The sequence below is a fragment of the Chinchilla lanigera genome, unplaced genomic scaffold (genome assembly GCF_000276665.1).
Source record: "Chinchilla lanigera isolate Chin_1 unplaced genomic scaffold, ChiLan1.0 scaffold00017, whole genome shotgun sequence".
Taxonomy (NCBI): Eukaryota; Metazoa; Chordata; class Mammalia; order Rodentia; family Chinchillidae; genus Chinchilla; species Chinchilla lanigera.
Window position 1 is genome coordinate 26874415 of NW_004955418.1, and position 18561 is coordinate 26892975.

The 18561-nt window shown below is 38.6% G+C and overlaps 1 protein-coding gene across 3 annotated transcripts in view; it reads left to right on the forward strand.

Moving 5' to 3' along the window:
- Hapln1 (hyaluronan and proteoglycan link protein 1) overlaps positions 1-18561 on the forward strand; it is a 63850-nt gene that overhangs the window by 26113 nt on the left and 19176 nt on the right. For all 3 annotated transcript variants that reach the window (XM_013513072.1, XM_005382302.2, XM_005382303.2), the window contains one exon: positions 10976-11095. In XM_013513072.1, coding sequence (XP_013368526.1) covers positions 10996-11095 — 100 coding nt within the window. In that variant the 5' untranslated portion in view covers positions 10976-10995. The remainder of the gene's footprint in view (positions 1-10975; positions 11096-18561) is intronic.

The window sequence follows — 18561 nt, forward strand, 5'->3', positions numbered from 1 at the left end:
ATCCTAATAGATTTAATAGTCTTTTAAAAATTGTTCCTCAAGTGATTTGACTTTTGATTATTTTCTTTATGTGTGATGACAGAACATGTAATTTTCTTTTGTATCCTATATAGTGTACATTTGTGATAGCATCACAAAGGTAATATTCAGGTTGGTTATTCCCTATTTTTTAATGCTCTATAGTAAAATTAAGATTTCTAAGGGAAAAATAAGTGAGTCCTTCCAGATAAATACAAGTTTATTTCCTCTTGGTATCAACAATATTGTCGAAATAAATTTTAGCATGTGTTTATTAACTTAACCTAGTAAAAGCTGTCTGGTTGAGGGACAGATTATTAATGATAGAAGACATGCCTTTTGAATGTTGGAAAATCTGAGAAAGTGGAAAATTTTAAGTAAATAATGAGAGTGTCTGCAGATATGAGTAGTATTTAAATAGTATTTAAGAAAAAGACTTTTCTCCAATAGATTATAGATTATCCATTAGGGTTAGACCTGTGATACTGGACTATATGGAGAACAAGTCTAGAGTGTTCTGTGCATGACTGGGACAAAAGTCTTGTTAATGCTCATGTTGATGCATAAGGAAAAGACATTCCAAGTGTTGTCATGGTTTATATCTGAAAGGTCCCCCCAAAAGCATCACATGCTCAGAGGTGGGGCTTTCAGAATATGATTAGATCATGATTGGGTTGTCAGAGCTGTAACTTCCGTGGGTGAATCCCTTGATGGGTTTATAATTTGGAGGCATCATTGGGAGGTGATGAAGAACTACAAGGTGAGACCTATGGAAATGAAGTGGATGGGTCATGGGAATATGAGCATGAGGATATGACCTTGTCACCAGCCTCTCCCTGTCTGGCTCTTTCTCACCCTCTCTGCTTCCTGGCTGCCATGAGCTGAGCATCTTTTCTCCTCTACTCTTCTCTACCATAATGTTCTCACTCACTTCCAGCTTAAAGCAATGGAGCCAGCCAGCCATGGACTGAACCCTGTGAAACCAGGAGCCATGAGAAATCTTTCCTCCTTTAAGTGGCTTTCCTCAGGTATTTGTCACAAGAGTAAAAAGCTAACCTGAGCATGATGTGACAGAATGGAGTGGTATTTCTGTGAGATATTTCTGTGTACATATGGAATCTCACTCTTGTCATTTATTGCACAATAGCATGCAAAATTCATTAAGAACACACAATGAAAGTAAGTCCATTTTAATTTAGTTGCAATGACTTATGTCCTTTCTGTCATATGATTCGATTTTGACAACTATTTGTCTACCGGTACTCTACCATGTCAAAAGATTCCTGGGGGCTGGGGATTTAGCTCAGCGGCAAAAGCGCCTGCCTGGCAAGCGCAAGGTTGTGAGTTCGGTTCCCGGTACCAGAGAAAAACCAAAAAAAAGATTCCTGGTGCAGAGGACGTATTACAAGCTTTTAGAGACATAACTTATAAGTTCTACTCTTTTCACAGTGGTGAAGAACTGAGCAGAGTAAGGTATAAAATAAGTGTACAAGATCATGTTTATTATGTTTGTAAATCTCATCTCCAAACTCAGGATAAAACCCCACACTTATCACTATACATATTAACTATTTTCCTAAGTTCCATAAAAGTTGTAAGTTTGAGTGCTATAAACACCAAATGCAATTGGTGATTTTTAATAAGGTATACCTCTTATATTTGTTTTTCAAAATCAATAGACAAGTAAACTCCAGCAGATTCATTCTAAACAATTGAGTTGGGTGAAGCTTAACCCCCAGAAGTACTGTCCAACTTGTAGCCTGCCTATTGGACCTGCATGAGCTGTACTAAAACCTATAAAAAAGGAAATTTTGTTATTTATTCCTATGAACTATATTATTTTATGTGTGACCAGAGACACTGCCTCTTCACTCAGTGTGACCCACCAGGGCAAGCAGGCTGTGGGCTGGATTCACTTGCTGGCTCCAGGCTTGTCCAAAGCGGGCTCAAATGTGCTGATTCACAGCATAAGCAGCACACTGAGATTAAGTCAAGCATCGCTGTATTTGACCAAGCTCTGTCAATATTTTCCAAGGGAAAGCTCGGAACACGGCAGTCAAAACCAGCCAGTGAATTGAATTGCTGTTTACAAAAGCATTATTAATGCTATCCCCTTAAAAATCAGTAAATTTATTTGCTGAAGAGGACAGTCTTAAAATGCAATAGAAGAGGAATGGAGGGCCTGAAACCTAAGAAAAAAACTGAATCACAATGAATGCAAGACTCTGACTTTTGAGATCATCTCAGTACAAGCATTTACCCTGAGTCAGCTGAATGGCTGCTTCCTAGATCATAAACCAAGAGCAAAGAATGAAACTAAATTTTGCCTTTTCCTCATTATTCTCATACCATCTCCCCAAGACAGCCTCAGTTACACGCTGTTGTTTCCCTATATGGTCATAGGAGTTCTCCTGTTTGTGTTGTGGCTGGAACTTGGATGATAAGTAAGTCTGCTACTGTGCCAACCGTCCAAGAATTTAATTAATATAATAAAATATAGAGGAAAAGAGTAGATGGATAAAATTCGGACGTGAAAAGTGAAGAAATGGAAGTATAAAATGAAACGTAAGATGAAGGATAGAAAATGAAAGTTAGAGGGAAAACGGGATGAAATGTGTTCAATTCAAACATATAGGAGGAAAAGAAAGAGCAATGAAGCATAAATTTAAAACTGCAAAATGTCATTGAGACTCCCAGACTCAGCCTTTGATATTTTTGTGTTACAAACTCATGACTCCTTGAGATCAAGAAATTTTATATTAGAAAGGAAAGTAAAGAAACCCCAACTAGGGGCTGGGGATTTAGCTCAGCGGCACAGTGCTCGCCTAGCAAGCACAAGGTCATGAGTTCAATTCCTGGTACCAGAAAAAAAAAACCAAGGGAAAAGAAAAGAAACCCCAACTAAATTGTGGAAACTTCATAACCTAAGTGATAATCAATAAACTGTACATTTTAGAGTGATTTGCTCTAAACCTAAGCAGTTTCTATGTATGTGGCTAAGATCTATCTAGGGATTCCTTGGCAAAACTTCAGGCATTGACAGGTCCAATAAATATTACATTACAACATGTGTCCTTCTTACTTATACATGTTTGTGAACAATGCTCAAGTAAAAAGTTAGAAAATCCACCTGTGCCCAGCGCACTTCTGTTTCTGTCCCCACATCCTATTTCTCCTGACCCTGCCGGGCCATTTGCATGGAAAACTTGGTGTTAGGCTAGCCAACAAATCTTGTTCTCAGAGATGACATGTTTAGAAGTTAGTTGTTAAATCTGGGAACTGTGGATCAGTATTTATTTTTTTGTGGCACTTTATTTCCTAAAATTTAGAGAAAATGTACCAAACATTCAGCCTTTATTATTCATTTATTTCACTCCTTCTTGTTTTAACATGGCTTCTTCTCTTTATTTCTCTTCTCTTCATACCATGCCATTTCTGTTTTCCTCTCCATTGCTTCCCATTTTCTACGCCATGATAATGAACCTGTAAGGGCAGCTGTGGGCATCAGAGAGGACCCGGGGGCCCAGCTTGATGCTCTGAGAAAGCCATGTTACCAGCATGTGCTCAAAGTGTCCCAAGTCCAGAGTGGAGATTTAGAAGTTTCTGAGTTGGTCTTCATAAAATACAGCTGTACCAAACTTACAGAGAACAAATCAAGGAAATTTTTCTTTTTACGGCCTATTATAATTTCAATGGTAACTTTTTAGGTGGGACACTTTCCAAATAAATGATACATTTTACCTTAACGTCTATAAATGTCGTAATATTAACAGTTTGTACAGAGAGGGGGCCTCATCCATCTGCTGAAAAGAAATCTGCATCCCTCTCTCCAGTGTTTTAAGGTAATATTTTTATTTTAAAAAAGCATGTGCATTTTAGAAAAAAACAAAAATAAGGAAAAGATGAATATAGTCACGGCATTATTTCCAGGGATTAGGGGATCTTCAGAAGCTCAGTCCTGCCTGGTGGTCTTAAAATGAACCAAGCATTAAAGTCTTGTTCAACACTGACCCCACCCCACCCATAGGCTTCTGAGTCCCTGTATTTGGGATGGGGCCAAGAAAGTGCACTGGCCAGATTCCAGCTGCTGTTGTTTCTGCTCCTACACTGATCTGATCCCTGAGCTCATTCCAAACGGAGGCCTTACAGGAGTCCCCTCTTGCCTCCAACATAGAGGTCTCATTCCTGTGTTAGTTTTCTTACATCTTTACCTGTGAATCTTTCTTTATTTTTATTTTTTATTTTAAAGAGAAAAGAACAAAAATAAAATAACAAAAACAAAGAAAAAGCAAAATAATATAAAAACAATGCAAATTTCCAAACAAGATGACAGGAAATCAACAATGGCTGTTGTATTACTTATTGTTATCTTCAAAGCAGTTGCTCAGATTATCAGACACAGGCATGCAAGACTGATCAAACAACTAAGCATGAACTCTTCCTTTCAATAAACCAATAGAAATTAGTAGTACAATTATCTTAACTATCCTGTGTGTGTATATCTATCTATATCTATATCTATATCTAATCTCTATATTTATATCTATATCATCTGTCTATATTCCCTTTCTTTCTTTTCTCCTTTCCCTCATCCCAGTTGTTCTTTCCTTCTGAGCGGCTTCTCTCACTTTTATAATATCTAGTGTACCTTTCAGATTTTATTTGCTCTTTCAGGTTCTTACACTAGGGAGACAATACAGTATTTACACACATGGTTCTTATTTATTTCACTTATGAGTACAGTCTGTAGTTGCATCCATGTACCTATAAAAAGCTCAAGTTTATCTTTGTTTATAGCTTAGCAATATTGCATTGTATAAAAATAACACATTTTTCTTATCCACTCTTCTGTGGATGGGCATTTGGGTTATTTCCAAGATTTTGCTATGAAGAATTGTGCTGTTATAAACATGGGTGCACATATATCGCTGCGGTGTGATGTTTGTAATTCTTCTGGGAAAATACCCAGAAGGGGAATGGCTGGGTTAAATGGTACCTCTAATCCTAAACTTTTGAGGAATCTCTAGACTTAGTTCCAAAGTGGTTGCACCAGTCTACATTGCCAGCAACAGTGGAGAAGAGCTTCTTTTTCCCCACAGCCCCTCCAGCATTTGTTATTGGTTGATTTCTTGATGGTAGCCATTCTTACTGGGGTGAGAAGGAATCTCAGGGTTGTTTAAATTTGCATCTCTCGAATGACCAGTGATGTTGAACATTTTTTCATGTACTTATTTGCCCTTTGTGTTTTTTCATCTGAGAAGTGTATATTTATCTCAGATGCCCTTTTTTGGACTGGGTCTTTGAATTTGAGGGGGGGGGTTCCTGAGTTTTTTCAATTCTTTATATGTTCTAGATACAAGTCCTTTCTCTGAGGGACAATTAGCTAAAATATTTTCCCACTCTGTGTGTTGTCTTTTTTGCTCTATTGGTGATTTCTTTTGAAGTACAAAAGCTTTTTAATAGGATGAGATCCCAGTTGTTGATTCTTTGAAGTGTTTCCCATGCAGTTTGGGCTTTGTTCATGAAGACTATGCCTACCCCTACGACCTCACAATTTCAACCTACTTTCTCTTCCAGTAGATTTAGTGTTTCTGCTTTAATATTTAAATCTTTGACTCATTTTCACTTTAGTTTAATGCATGATGATAGACATGGGTTTACCTGTGAATCTTATTCAAATTTGAGGAAGGCCAAACCAATTTGTTAAAAATAGCTTGGCCTTCATAGTTATTCATGCTTTTCCAAGAACATTTCTCAAGCATGAAGTTGTTGCCATTGTTCCTAATTTTCAGGTGAAGGAAGGGGACCTGGTATACTTATTATGAGACCTGGAGTACAACTCATAGTTTTTCCTTCCTGGTCTCTGACTTTGTCCAGTTTACCCCGTTCCCAAAGGACTCTATTAAGGACACATAAATAAGAGACTGGCCTTGGCCAGACTAGGAGGTCTGCAGTAGGGAATCTCACTCAGGACCTCAGGGAAGTGGCTCCTGCCCTGGCATCACCCTGCTGTGTAAGTCCATGGGGAGTGGCTGTGTTCACCTGCGGCTTACACACGCACACTCTGAGGAGAGTTATGGTTGCACACTTGAGCAAAGTTTTCTTTGTCTGGCTACCTGTCTAGCTTTTCTTCTGAGCTTTAGGTGTACTTCCACCCATACTATGGTCTAACCCATTGTAGGTAGCATACCTTGAGTCTTAGGTAAAAACCTTATCAACATAACCAATTGTTCCTGCTAGGTGTTCCAAGCAGTTCTGTGTTGTGCCCTATTATATAAAGTATATCTTAAGACTTTGGTAAAAAATCTTACTATTAACCTTATCAACACTACTAATGGTTCCTGCCAAGCATTTCCAGTCCATTCTGCTTTCTGCCCCATTGTACGTAGTACATCTTGAAACTTAGGTAACAATCTTACTATTACTCTTATCAACATATCCAATTGTTCCTCCTTACATAAAAGAATTAAACTGCATCACTAGTCTGAGTTTGTTAGACATCATTTAGGCCTATGTTCTGACTTCTAAACATCCCACAGCACCAGAACAGAACAAAAAAATCTGTCACTAGCAGAGCAAATCAGAAATTAATATAAAAATTTTTCCTCTTTATTTCTTTATGGTTTTTTTGGTTAGGTGACATAGTAAGGATAAAACAATCTGTATTTCAAAAAGTCTAAAATTTAGAATTTTATGAAACACAGCCCATTTTAATCACAGGAATATGAAAGAGATTACTTCAGAAGAAAGAACAATATTTTAAAGTAAATTAATTTAACACTTCCACGCACCCTCTTTTATTTATTTGTGTTGTAACACTGTACCACTGACCAGCATTTAGAAAACACTGGTCACCTGCTGCATCTGACGAGAGCAGACTGATAGATGCCATGGAGGAGCCAGGTCACTTTATCTTAAAATCATTCTGTTCAACAAAATACTATGGTTTTTTTTTTTTCCTCTTTTAGTTTCTAGCATTTTTGTACTGATTTTCAGAATTTGAAAACCAAACTCCATATGCTAAGTGGAAGCTTGGTTTATTTCCTCAGTGGAGGGAAAGGTAAGTTTTCACATCGTTTCACAGAACAAAACATAGAAATGAGTAAGAAGTGTGAAACACCTCTCAGACCCGACTTCTTTTGTCACTTTTCATGCTGGGTCCCAGTCTGGATTTCCCATCATCCTTCTTCTAGGGCAAGGTGCAACTCTGGGCTCTGGGCATGCATTTAGGCTCCATGGGCTACTGGGACTCTGCCGTGACCCAAGGAGACAGGATCACAATACACGTTCCAGTGCGTGTCCCACCTTCAAAGAGATGTAATGGTGGTCAGAGTGCAGACTGTCAGTCAGATCTCAGGGACTTCCAGCGGCTCGCTGTGCATGATAAGTATGCACCACTTGGAAATCCCATTTTTGAAAATAAAAATATGTGGATACCAGCCGTTCGTACTTCAGTCTGCTTCTGAGAGATCACAAGTAAGTGAAACTTCAAGGACAGCACCCAGCATGTGATAGTAGCTTAAGAAATATGTAACGTTGCTCTCAAGACACAGGAAGTAGCATGCTTCCCTTCTGCTTGGCTTTATTTCCCCATTACCTCATGCAATCACGTTAAGTTAGATGCTTAATGAATTTCAATTGGTCATTTAACATTAGACTCTTGGTATTAGTATAACAGTATGTTAAACTATCAGACTTTTATTTTTGGTAGGGTACTGTGCTCCCAAATACTTATGGAATTCTCACCAGAGCCAAGCTCTAATATCATATTCCTATCATCTGTCTTTGACCGTGAATATAGCCTTTCAATTGGTCTCATTGTAAAGCTAGCTACAGTGTCAGAGCAGCAAAGGAGCCCATCAATGGGTGAGGTGTAGATGAACTAAGGGTGTAACTCAGGGTTGGTCATACTAGCTGGTTGTATAGAAGTTCCCCAACATTTCTGATATTTTGCTCATATCAACAACTGCAAATTTTCACCTAACATGTCTAGGTATTCAGAGGCAACACGGTGACAAAATGCAAATAAGTAGGGACTCTGATTGGTTCATTCACATGATCACATACCAGGTCTGACTTGTCATTTCCTACTGGGGACAAGGACACAGCTCATGGTACCTGTACCCGCAAGGGCTTCACTCTGCTATGAAACAACTGCTGGTGAACATCTTATCCCTAAGTTTGATTTTTAGTATCATGTTTATTAGTGGGAAAATTATGCGTCCAGGACAGCAAAAATATTCTCCTGCCTGGACTGTGCTAATAACCCTGTGGGATACGCAGAAGTGGTATTTTTTTATATATGGCTCTATATTAATTAGAAATTACTACACAGGCACAGTATCTTTGAGTCAATACCCACCGACAAAAAGAAAAGTGCCAACTGATTGACTTCTTCTATATAAACTTTTGAAAAAATTTATATTCATGTATCGTGTGAGTCAAGCTTTTAAGATCGTAGTAGTTTCAAGTTAAAACCCCTAGATAAAATACAAAACAAAAAAGCAACAATTAAGTACTTCTACCAGAAAAACAAGTACTACTCATAATAACTGTTGCTTTTGCTTAAGAATAAATCCACACTTTGCCACTTGCTAGATATGTGACCTTCAGCAAGATAACTATCTGAATCTGAAAAATGGAAATAATTGTACCATAATATGTGACATTGTTGTAAAGCCTGACATGACCCGTTGCATGCAAATGATTATCACAGGACTTGGCAAAGAGGAGGAGCACAATGAAAAGGAAGAGCTATTATTATTGTTGTCATTACTATTATTACTATCAACATCATTGCGTCCATCTCTACAAACACACACGCACATGCACGCACACACACACACACACACACTTTCAGAATGTTTGCATGTCAGAATTGGGCTGCTGGGCAGTTAATACCTTAATTCAATAATTTAATCATTGCTAAATTGGATACTATGATACCAGATTAAAGTAGATTTATAGATTTGTGTGTACTTTAAGTGAAAAAAATAAAAATGAAGGGGACTTCACCAGTGTTGATATACAACTCTGTTTATGAATATACATCTCTAAAAATTAAACTGCAAATGACCACATTCATGTGAAAACTTCTAGCACATTCCATGCTTCCTTTATGTACCTGACCCCATACCTAGAGAAGCCCTTCCCTTATTTCCTGCAGTTGCACATGCTGTTTTTAATCCTCTCTCCTTCAGAATGAACCTTCCTCCTATCTTTGATGCCTGGAGCAAGCGCAGAGCCCATCATACCTCTGGTGCTCTTTGCTTATGATTTCATATTTGCAGATTTAATTACCCCAATTATATAACACGCTTCAAAAAATTACCTTTATTATATTTGTGCACCACCAAAAAAGAGTTCTGAGCCAAAAATAGGTAATATTTATTCATAATAATCCTCTGGACAGAAGCCAAGGGCTACAAAATTTATCATTTTACAAAAATCTCCAGAGGAACCAGCCAGTGAATTTCTGCAAAGTAGATCAGGAAATCAAGTAGAATGTCAAAGGTAACATAGTTGGTTCCCTGGAAGAAATAAGTTACATGATTTCCTTATCCACTGTCTTCTTCATGAAAAGTAATTAATGCCCACAGGAAAGACTGGAGCTACAAGCATAGTAGCAATGTGGGTTTTCACAGAGGGACTGCAGGGTGGGTGCAGCCCCAGGATTGCCTAAGGAGGTTCTGTGGGTGAGCGCTGTGGGCTCTGGAGCACAGCTCACTCTCAAGACCCTCCAGGAACAGACTCAGGGTGCTCTAATAGATATTCCATAGTCAAGCTTTCCTGGAAAAACCAAATTAGTGTGAGGAGCCAGTACCAGGCAATTTCAGTTTTAAAAATAGCCAGCATTATTAAGCCTGCTGTGGGCTTGTGAGCAAAAGAAAGTCCTTGTTAATATTTGCCTCAGCTTCCCACACTGGAACATAGAAGCTACCCTGGAACTGTCGCCTGGCAAACACTGAAAGACTGTAGGGTTTTCAGTTTGGAATCACTTTTTGGTTCTTCCCCGTGACAAAGTTTTAGGGGGAGAAGGGATTTGTCCCCCTTTATCAAGTCAGGCTTTGGTGAAGGACAGGCAAGGGATGCTCTGTCTGTCTCACTGGGGACAGAGCTGTCCTCCCTTTTCATTTCAGCTATTTATTTGCCTAATCGCTCTGTGAGGCTGGCAGGGACATCCCTGCAGCCCTGGCTGTGCTGACTGCAGAGACCCTACCTGGCACTGCAAGTTGGTGCATCAGCACTTTAGGTTGGAATGAATGAAAAATCAATCAGCAGGACTGCAGTGGTGGCACGCACACCTCTAACCTAGTTTGCCCATCCTTTTCAGCTGGTCACCGTAGACTCCAGCAGTGCCCAGGATGTAAGTGAATCAAAACCCACATGCTGTGCTGCTTAATTGGGCTGTTTTTCTTTTTTGGTTCTCTTTTCAATTCACAGTGAGCAAATCTCACCAGCTCACATGTAAACTGAATGTTGATGTTAAGTTTCATGCAATTATTCTACATCTGCCCTGCTTTCACAGCCAACTGTTTTTAGACGAAGTGATAGCCATTCACATAGAGATGTCTCACTGAGCTGTCTTACTAACTTTACTCCAAATTCAGAGGGTTAATTTTGTAAAAGCCTAGTGTTTTCAAGAGGCTGTATCTTTCCCACATCTTTCTGGAACTTGTTGTCACTCTTTGTGTCAAAACTAGAGTGTTTGAAATTTCTGGATTTACAGTTCTGCCAAGACAGAGTTAAACACTATTTGGGCTCTGGCTGCCTTCAGGGAGCTGGAATTGTTCAAAGCTCCCATCTTCTGCTCTCAGAGAGCTACAGTAGCTTTCTGGACAGATCGGGTTAAACATTTGTCCAGACTCGCTGGAGGATGATAAGGCAGTGAGAAGTTGTGCAGTGCAACCCTCAGGGTTCCGGAGCTCACGGCTCTCTCTGCGTGATGTCCACACAGTGAAGAAGATCTCTGTGAAGATGAGGAGGCTGCTTCTTCTGGTGCTGATTTCCATCTGCTGGGCTGACCATCACTCGGACACCTACACTCCGAATCAGGACAGAGTCATACACATCCAAGGTAAGAATGAAAGCCAGATTAATTTCAAGTTTCTTACAGCTGAGACGCTGGGCTCGTATTACTCCTGCTGCGTTAACTTTTTCTTTCCCTATCTGCTCATTGCTGAACACTCTTCCTGGCTTTTGTGAGTTCTTGCATTAGCAGGGAGTTAAGACCTGGGGGCAATGAAAGTTGAATGGCTTAAGAATGTCCAACTGCAGTGAGTTGATGCAGTGGAGTTTGGTGCTTTTTAGTGCAGCTGCTGCCTTCAAGCAAAAGGCAGGGCGTGAAGTTCATTGAAATGCACAGCAGGGCAAAGAAATGGGAAGTAAAACTTAGGCTGTCGGGTCATTCTGTTACAGTAAATGTGTGATCATTAGGAAAAGCAATGCAAATAACATGAAAATCAAACAAGCAATACCCAGGAAGAAGGAGCTTACCCTGTTATAATCTCCTTCACGAAAGCTTTAGCTCCTACAGACCGATGATATGCCGGTCCTGTACATTTCTGCTGAGCTCAGCTGAATCCTCAGCCCCGGCGCTGTAGCGAGACTGGAGGCTGCAGTACGTTGCAGGTCTCTCTTCCGTCCAGCTTTGCAGGGGACACCCTGCATTAAGAAAGCCGAGAGACCTGTACAATATAACAAAGGCTGTTCTCAGAGATGTGCCTTCTCTCTTGCCCTTGCCTGCTGAATAATTAAAATACAAATTACAGAATCGAGCAGTTTAAACATGTGAGGATATTCATTTTAGATAACCTCAGTTTGGGGGACCAGAGGCATTCTAAGTTTGCTAAGAGACATAAAACACAAAGTTGTATGGTCAAGGTCAAAAGTGTAGTCACGGAAACCTGCGTTCATTGTTGAAGTGTATGGCGTGTGAAGGTCGAATGGTAGTGCAAACCTGGCTGGAAATATTTTCCTGTATGCAATATGACTAGCAACTAAATACAATTTTGAATTTGTCAGTGTCTATATATTTTAGGTACTTCTCTTTCAGGATTTTTTGCTTCCAGTAGTTTTATATTTTTACTACTGAACCATAAAGAGAAATTATATAAGCATAAATTTTGCGGCACAAACTGCTGAGTCAGCTACTTCCCTAACGTAGCTAGTAGAACCAAAGATATTTCTGAAGACTAAAAGGTACATAGAGAGAGTTGATGAGAAATAATATCATCCTACTTTCTGGCTATAGAACTCAGTTCAGACCCAATGGTAATACCGAATTCATGAATAATGGCATTTTTAAATGAAATGTAAAATAAACATTAGATTTGTATAACTGTGGTTTCAAGTTCTTAGCAGATACTCAAGTTAAATTATAAATTATGTATAAACCATTTAGCATACATTGTACCCAATGTATGAAAATATTATTTTTAAAATATACCAACATTTAAAAAACTACTCCTATAAGTAAGATTAAAGTTTTCTCAGAGAGGAAAATTGCTGAGCTCATCCTGAATCCCCATCCTGGTTGTTGAAATTTAGTGTAAAGATGTTTCTGACACAAGGGGTCAGAATTATCCAGATGATTTGCGTACACTGTCCAGTTTTTTCAAATGCCTTGATAGTCCACTTCATTTTAATTGTAAATTCACATTCTTAGAAAGTGTAGGCTTGCCTCGGAGAGTTGCTCAGAGCTTTCCAGTAACAGAGCAATGGAGCCTATATTTGCTTGCACAGGTTAATACTGAAATGTGTTTTGGGTCACAAGATTATGTGGTTATGTCTATCAGGTAGGGTCTATTTTAGAATAGTTCCATATACCTATTCTCTTTTCCCCAATAACTTTCTTCCCTTTGCCTTTGTGATAAGAGTCAAAATGAATTTTCAAAATTTAGACTCCTTCAGATAAGCTGCTTCCACAGGGTTTATATGATTTCAGTTGCTTTTATGATGCAAAAGTAAATTATGTAGCGCAGGAGAGAATCAAGCAAACAGATACCTTCATTACTTTATTAAAATACTAGGCTGTTATCTCACAGTTAAAATACTTGCTTACTAAACATAGCCAAGAAGTAATTTAAGAAAGCTGAAAAATCTCAAAGGATTTTATAAGAATTTGTATTCAGGTGATAAAATTAGCCATCTGGATCTCAAATTCTTGAATTATACTTATAAGAAGTATGAACTTCTCTCAGGCATAGAGAAGTAATCAACACTGATTTGATTGCAAAAATACCTCTCAATTCTTTCATTTTTTATTAAATTTCTGTCTTTGTACCCTAAGATCCGTAGGCATAAATGACATTGTGGGACTAGTGTATATATCATCCTCAGAGTCTCCTTGGCTGCTCTGATACAGATCCTCAACATTTTGATAATTCATTCTGGAGTTTCAAGTGTAAGAGTAAACTAATTATTACTCTGAGGTCTCCCTCAGCTTTGTTACAGGAGATTCTGTAAAGATGTAGGAGCACAACTACTTAATCTGGCTTTATGAAAGAAAGAGAAAGCAAGAAAGCAAGAAAGCAAGACAGAAAGAAAGAAAGAAAGAAAGAAAGAAAGAAAGAAAGAAAGAAAGAAAGAAAGAAAGAAAGAAAGAAAGAAAGAAAGAAAGAAAAAAGAGAAAAAGGAAAGATCCAGGTAGCCAGAAAAGCAAATGGCAGGTGTAAATCCCATGCAAAGTGTTTCTAGTGCAAAATGTTTTTCTGAAGTGATAAAAGAAAACCACCCTACCTCTCATAGATATTAAATAAAATCTTACATGCACTGCATTATTCTCTTCAGTGTTTGTTGAAATAATTTGGTTACACAAGAAAGTACATTTCATGTGTCCACAGTCTGCTAGAAATATGCAACCACGACATTAGCTTATGTGTCTTATATTGTCCTCAGTGTAGGGAAAAGTGATGTTCTCAAGCATTTCTGCCAGCAAGCAGCTCCTGGAAACACTTTCTGGAGTATGCTCCAGTGGGTTACAGTTCCCATGTCATGATGTGCCTACTCAACCTTCATTTACTTTGAAACTTGACACCAGTAGAAAGGGATTTACACAGAACACCAAATCACACAAAAGAACAATAGTCTAAATATTTGAATCAGCTTCAAACACTTCTTGTGTGCAGTTTCAATTGCAAGTCTTGGTGGAAACTTTGAATTGCCAGCAGAAGTTCAGAGATGATGACCATATATCTTTAAATACAACATTTAAGAGGGCATTTACAGATAGCAAAGAAGGTTTATGACCTCTGGCATGGGCAAAGTAATTATAGTTGCACTGAACACATAACTGTTTGACCTTATCAAGATCAGAGAATCAGTGCTTCCTACACCTGGGCTTAAACATGTACCTTCTGATAAGTTTAAATCTTTCTCCTGCCTCTATCTTTTAGCATAGTCCTTGGAAAGTTTACTTAACCTCTTCAAGTCTAGTTATATCACACATAAGGGTGACTTTAGTTTCTGTTCCTTCCATAAAGCACTGTGAGATTGAAAAGCAGTAATATGTGTCAAAGTCTTAGTACACTGCCCAGTGCACAGTAAGCACCCAGCATGACAGTCAATATCATCGGGATTATCACTTCATTACTGTCATGGAAAACAGATTTTTAAATACATAATGGGCCATGGTCATAGTGGGAAAGTTTTCAAAATATATTTGTTGACACAACCATATCATTATTCCAGTCCTACTAAATATTTTATGTTGCCTCCTCTGTCTTCTTGAATTTTACAGTTGAAAATTTCTCTAAGATTAAACATTATCAAATCACCATTATTTTCCTCGTAGAAGCAGAAATACTTTTTAAGTTTAAGCAATGTTTTCTTTTAACGTTCTTAGTCTGTGAGCACAGACAAACCAAATTTTTCTTAAATATAACAAGAGGAAATCACAGAAATACAAATCGCTCCCATTTTTTTAGTGAGTAAAATCTATTATCACCTTTCTCAAAAGATATAACAACTTGTAAACAGAGAATTTTCATAAAAAAAATGTATATCCGGGACCACGGGCGGAAGTGAATCCTTCCCACTCATCACAGGCAGTTTCTACTTCTTCTGTGGGTGGAGAGTACCCCTCTGGTCCAGGTCAACGCATGTGGACTTCTGCTGATATCATGTGCTTCATGTCACCTTTGTAACATGCTGTGCTAGTAGTGCCTGGCACACAGAAGGTGCTTAATACATGTTTGTTGAGTAGATGGGTGAGCAAAGAGGTGGGCATGACAAGACTTCCCGATCTGCAGTACCATAAGTATTCTTAAATGCTGTGGCACCCCTTAGCAGCACATGACACAGTGTGTAGGTGTAAGGACCCTTAGCCACATGCCTGCATTTATCCTACAGCATTGGCATAAGCTCAGCAACAGTCCCCGGAAGCTAAGATCACAACGGGACTTTAGTAAAGACCATCTAGATCAATGTCACATTGGATAAATCAGGAAATCAAGACCTACACCTGTGTCAAGTTAGTCTTACATAGCTGGTCAAAGGCAGTTTCTCTTGGCTATTGCCTTCTGTTTACAAATGTGTGATCATGGCTCCCCTTTCTAAGAAAGCTCTCATGACTACTGCTCTCTGCCCTCACCTCTGCCATCTTTTATTCTTTTTCCTTTCCCTCTGCAACACTGGCTAAATTCTTGTTTTATATAATTAAATGTCATCCATCAAGGATGTACAGTAGTCCACAAGCGCGGGAATCCATGTCTGACCCATCCAGGCACTGAAACTCATACCTGGCACAAGCAGATGATCAATGTTTGTTAAAGAAATCCAGTTATTTTCCTAATCACAGTCTGGTCCACTCTTTCCAAATCTCAGGGAAATCACTGCAGTTTATGGGATGGAAAGCAGCAGAGGAGTATGGGTCAGACTGGCAACTCTGTGTGGTCCTATGTATGCCTCCCACGTCATAGGCAGTATCTCACACACCATAAGAGGCACCGAGGAGGGATGCAGCGGTCTTCCTAATGCATTCTCACAGGCTCCAAGAGCACTAGGTTCACATCTGGTCACTGCAGTGCTATCCAGTTTCTTATGTAATATCTGCAAAGTGGGGAGCTAGTGGTGCAGAGTGGATCAAAAAGGGGCACAGTGAATTCAAGAATGTAGGACCACAAACTAACCATAGAGGCAGAGTTTACAGGAGAACTAAACAAGTGTTATTTGAGCTTCATATTTTTCTCTCACACAAAACTCATTTGAAATCTCTGGATCTGTTACAAAAAGTTAAATGGACCCATTTTATCTTTTTTGAAGCAGAGCATGTTATTTGTAGCCATAAATACAAATCCTACAAATACCAAGAAAAATCTGCACCTGTTTTCTGAGTAACATTTAGATCAGCATAAACACTTAATAATTCTATATAAAAATTAGTAGCTGTAAAATACCAGAGAATGTTATTGTGGAATTATAAAAATTCACAGCATTATTCACTTTAGATAGCTAATTATCAAATTTACCAGATCATGATAGGAATAACATAAAAATGCCAAGCAACTAAAAATGAGGAAATTATCAGACTAATAGTATCTAAGGGAAAAATGAAGTCTTTGTCATAAGAATACTATTCTGTAAGAATGAAGACACTGGAAATATAAGAAAACTAGCAGGTTTATCAAATTTCTTTGAAAGGATTTTACATATTTTGTGTTACCACAGTGTAAAAATACTAAGTGTGAGTCTCCTTGGGAGCAAAGATCAGCTCCTCAATATAACTGCTTTTTTTTTTTTTTTTTTGTACCAGGAATCGAATTCAGGACCTTGTGCTTGCCAGGCAGGTGCTTGTGCCGCTGAGCTATATCCCCAGCCCCAAACTCCTCAATATAAACCGTAGTTGTAGCTCCTCCCCCACACACACAACCGAAGTTCATCACATATAAAACTGAGGAAGTAGGTCAGAACAAGAAACATTCTGCTTTTGTCAAGTGTGCAGGTTAAGTAAAACGGTTGGGGAACAAGACAAACAATCATTATCTTATTTCCAGGGAGTGTTTGAAAAATTAGAATAAAAACATATTGAAACCTTGAGGTGAGATGATTTCTACTGCCGGGAACTCTGTGATATTGCTTGCTTTACTTCGTTGCTCTGGCCTATTCCTGGACAGCAACTCTGAGTCAGTGGAATGGTAGAGGAATAGCAGATAAAAGCAAATACATAAATTACAGATATGCATGTTTCCTTCTGAGTTACAATATGTTACATACATTGATCTTCTGATATAAGGCTATAAAGATAGTTTCATGATTATCTATGGTCAGTAATGTTGCTAACAAAAAATATTGAATGCTTTTTTCCCATTTTTAAATTTGTGTAGCACAGAGAGGTAAAATTTAAAGTTCTCTTTCCCAGTGTTATATGAATTATAAACAATTTGTCTTCACTTTCTCTTAAAAAGTGTTATAAATTATGCTGACAGGTTTTTTAATCTCCAAGAATCTGCTCATGATTATGTATGCATGATCAGCTTGTTTTGTCTTCTATTACCAGAGGGTCTTAATGAGTTTGAAGTACTGAAAAGCTAATTAGATGGCTAATCCTTCATATAAATGTTTCCATGTAAACAGATACCTTACTTTCAGACACATATCACACAACAGTTTTTTAATAAACTGCACACAATTTATCAAAATGTGTTCCAAAATCAAGCTTCTTTATCTTTACCCTCTATTCTTATAACTAATTGTTTGGCCTTATAAAATTGAGTAATAAATAGAAGCAAATTAATATATGAATAAAAATATAAAAAAGTGTTAAGGGATAAAAATGAGAGAGAGACAGAGACAGAGAAAGAAAGAGACAGAGAGGGGGCACTCAGGGTCAGTGGGCTAAACTTTATTAGAGGACAAATAGGGATGGGCTCGCCAAGCAGAAACCACCATCCTGACACCAGAGACATGAGCAGAAGACAGTCACCTCAAAAACCAGAGGCTGAGCATTCCAGGTAGAAAGAAGGGAAGATGAAAATTTTCTGTGATGGTATTTCAAGAGGGGATGGAGCTGGTGATGGAATAGATTTGGCTTTCAGATGAAATTAGAAGAATCTGGCAAGGGAAAAACCACGTGCTTCAGAGGGCAGAGTTCAGATTTATTCCAAACATGACTGAAATTAGTGAAAAGGTTTGAGCAAGGTGATAGAGTAATCTGTTTTCCATTTAGAAAAGACCATGTGACTGGTGGAGGCTGGCAGCCTAAGAGTAGAGAACTGGCCATAGGAGGGGTTGTAGGGAGTTCAGATGGGAAATCACGGTGTCCCAGGTGAAGACAGTAACAGTGGAAATGGACAGAGATGAAGGATTTTTAAAACATGGAAGTGCAATTAGCAGCACTTCCTGAAAGATCAGATGCAGAGATTTTAAGTAGGTAAAGATGGCAGCACTTCCTGTTAGATGCAGAGACTAAGGACAGTGGGAAGATGCTGCCAGGAACGCTTAGACTCCCTTGCTGTGTGCAGTGTCAGTGGCTCGTCTCATTCAGCACTGACAACAGTGCCATGTTGCAAATTATAAATGTCTTGACCTTACCCTTCACCAAGA